At 38.9% G+C, this 2469-nt stretch overlaps 1 protein-coding gene across 1 annotated transcript; it reads right to left on the reverse strand.

Moving 5' to 3' along the window:
* Window positions 1-456: 456 nt before the first annotated feature.
* On the reverse strand, window positions 457-1030 carry LOC133879082 (uncharacterized mitochondrial protein AtMg00810-like). The gene is made up of 2 exons (XM_062317629.1): window positions 676-1030; window positions 457-614 (listed from the first exon to the last, which is right to left on the reverse strand). The coding sequence occupies exons 1-2, from the start codon at window positions 1028-1030 to the stop codon at window positions 457-459; spliced, it is 513 nt and encodes a 170-aa protein (XP_062173613.1).
* Between the last annotated feature and the right edge of the window lie 1439 nt (window positions 1031-2469).

A 2469-nucleotide genomic window follows, 5' to 3' on the forward strand; every position in this document is an offset into this window, starting at 1 on the left:
CTGATGAAATGTATAATGAATAAGTTGCATCATCCTTTTCTTTTATAAAAAAATAAAAATAAAAAAGCAAGAAAAACAGTAAAAATACATGCTTTAGTGGAAAAGACTAAAGAGCACACTAATGTCTAATCCTAGCATGTATGAGGACATGTCTAGGACATGTTACAAACACCAATGATTTTCCTAAGAAATTCAAACCCACTACCATCGAGAGTTTTGGTAAGGATATCAGTCAGTTGGTTGTCAATGGACACAAAAGAAAGAGATACTACTCAGGACTCAATAAGATCACGAATGAACTGATGTCGGATGTCTATGTGCTTGGTCCGAGAATGCTAAAACGGATTCTTGGAGATATTAATGGCACTAGTATTGTCACAATGAACTTACGTGGTATCTTGTGCAAAGCAATAATTTGAGATAAGTTGCTTCATCTAGAGCAACTGAGTGCAACAGCTACCGGCGGGCAACGTATTCTACCTCGGCAGTGGATGGAGAAAGAAAAGACTGTTTCTTACTCAGCCATGCCACCAGATTGGTGCAAACATAAAAGCAACCGTCCGATGTGCTTTTTCTATCATTTGCATTACCAACCAAATCTGCATTAGAATAACCTGCAAGCACTAGATTTTTCTCTAGAATACCAGAGCCTATGATTAATAGTCATTTACATACCTAATGATGCATTTGACAGTAGTGAGATGAGATTCCTTGGATTAGCTTGAAAGCGAGCACAAACACCTATGCTGAAGGCAATATCAGGCTCGCTTGCTGTGAGGTACAATAAACTCCCAATCATGCTCCGATAAAGAGGGGAGTCCACACTTTTCCTTGTGACATTAGCACTGATTTTCACACTTGTACTCATAGGAGTGTGAGCATGACTCTTTCCATCTAGACCAAACCTCTTGACCGAGTCTTTGGCATACTTGGATTGAGAGATAAAAATCCCTTCAGGGGATTGTTTGACTTGAAGACCCAGAAAGTAAGTGAGCTCTCCAATCATTCTCATCTCAAACTCTTGCTTCATCTCTTTAGAAAATTTGTGAGCTTGAGAGTCAACGGTGGCCCCAAAGATGATATCATCTACATATATTTGAACAATAAGCTTGTGCTCACCTTGGTTCCGAATGAATAGAGTTCAGTCAACATGACCTCTTATAAATCCTCGAGCCAAGAGATAAGTAGTAAAACGATCATACCATGCACGAAGAGCTTGCTTGAGACCATACAAGGCCTTCTTCAGCTTGTTTTAAAAACCCTTGGGCTGTTCTACATAGACTTCTTGGAGGATGCCATTTAGGAAGGCACTTTTATCATCCATCTGATAGAGCCTGAATCCAACATGACATGCTGTTAATTTTATTGGCTATATTCTGTTGACAAAAACACTATCTTGTAAGATTGCCATTTTAATAGGGATACCATATTATTTTAGAGTCTTTAACATTTTTAGAAATATTGAAAGAGCCTAAGTTTCTGCATCACAAGCTTCAAGAAGGCAATTTCAGAGTTCCAAAAAAATTTTGCGCAGTTTACACTCAGCAAAAGTCGGATCCCTAGACGGCCCATTGCAAAGTCCAGACGCCCATTTGTGTTTGAGAAGATTCAGAACATTGCTTCAGCATGCATCCGCCCGAACGAAGGGAAACACCGTCCGGATGCCACATAGTGTTGTAGAAGAATCTAGGTTTTCCTTTACCTAAATCGATTGGGAAGACAGCTTGCAACCGTCCGAATGCTAGTGCACCACTGTCCTAACGCTGCTTTAATATGGAAACACGTGAAGCGCTTTATGGAAGGCGGTTCATAGTAACCGTCCGGATGTCCTTTTGTTTCCGTCCAGACGCGTGTCCAGAGACTCCAAATTAGTATTGTATTAAGACTTGTTAAGCCTATAAATAGAGGTCTCTAGGCATGTATTATTTACAAAATTTGGTATTGAATTCTCAACTTAAAGAGGGTGTTTAGGTGGAAATTTTGAAGATTTGCTAGCTCTCTAAGCGTTGCCGGTGTGTGGTTCTTGATCGTATAAAGTCTATCTTAGGGAGAAGCCCTAAGGTTACGGAATCTATTGAAGACCCCTTCAAGTAGGAGACTTGGTTGGGAAGCGTTCACATATAGGTATGTGTTAGAGTGCAAGGTACGATCACTGCATCGGGGTATATGAGTATTACTACTTTGTTACTTGCTTTGTCTTCTGAATAGTGGAATTCCTGAGTTTAGCTGCCCCGGAGTCATTTTTCTCTTAATTGAGTTTTCACTTCGTCAACAAAATATTTGTCTCCTTTAAATTTCCCATTTAATATTTTATTGCACACTTAATCACACACACACGGTAAATTAGAAGCCATTCTATTTTTCAATTGGTATCAAAGCTTGGTACACTCTGTTTAAACTAATTTCTTGAGTGTGATCTTTTTGACTTCTATTTTATTTTTATTATGTCTCAAAATCTTAATTCTATTC

Source organism: Alnus glutinosa, chromosome 10 (genome assembly GCF_958979055.1).
Source record: "Alnus glutinosa chromosome 10, dhAlnGlut1.1, whole genome shotgun sequence".
Classification (NCBI taxonomy): Eukaryota; Viridiplantae; Streptophyta; class Magnoliopsida; order Fagales; family Betulaceae; genus Alnus; species Alnus glutinosa.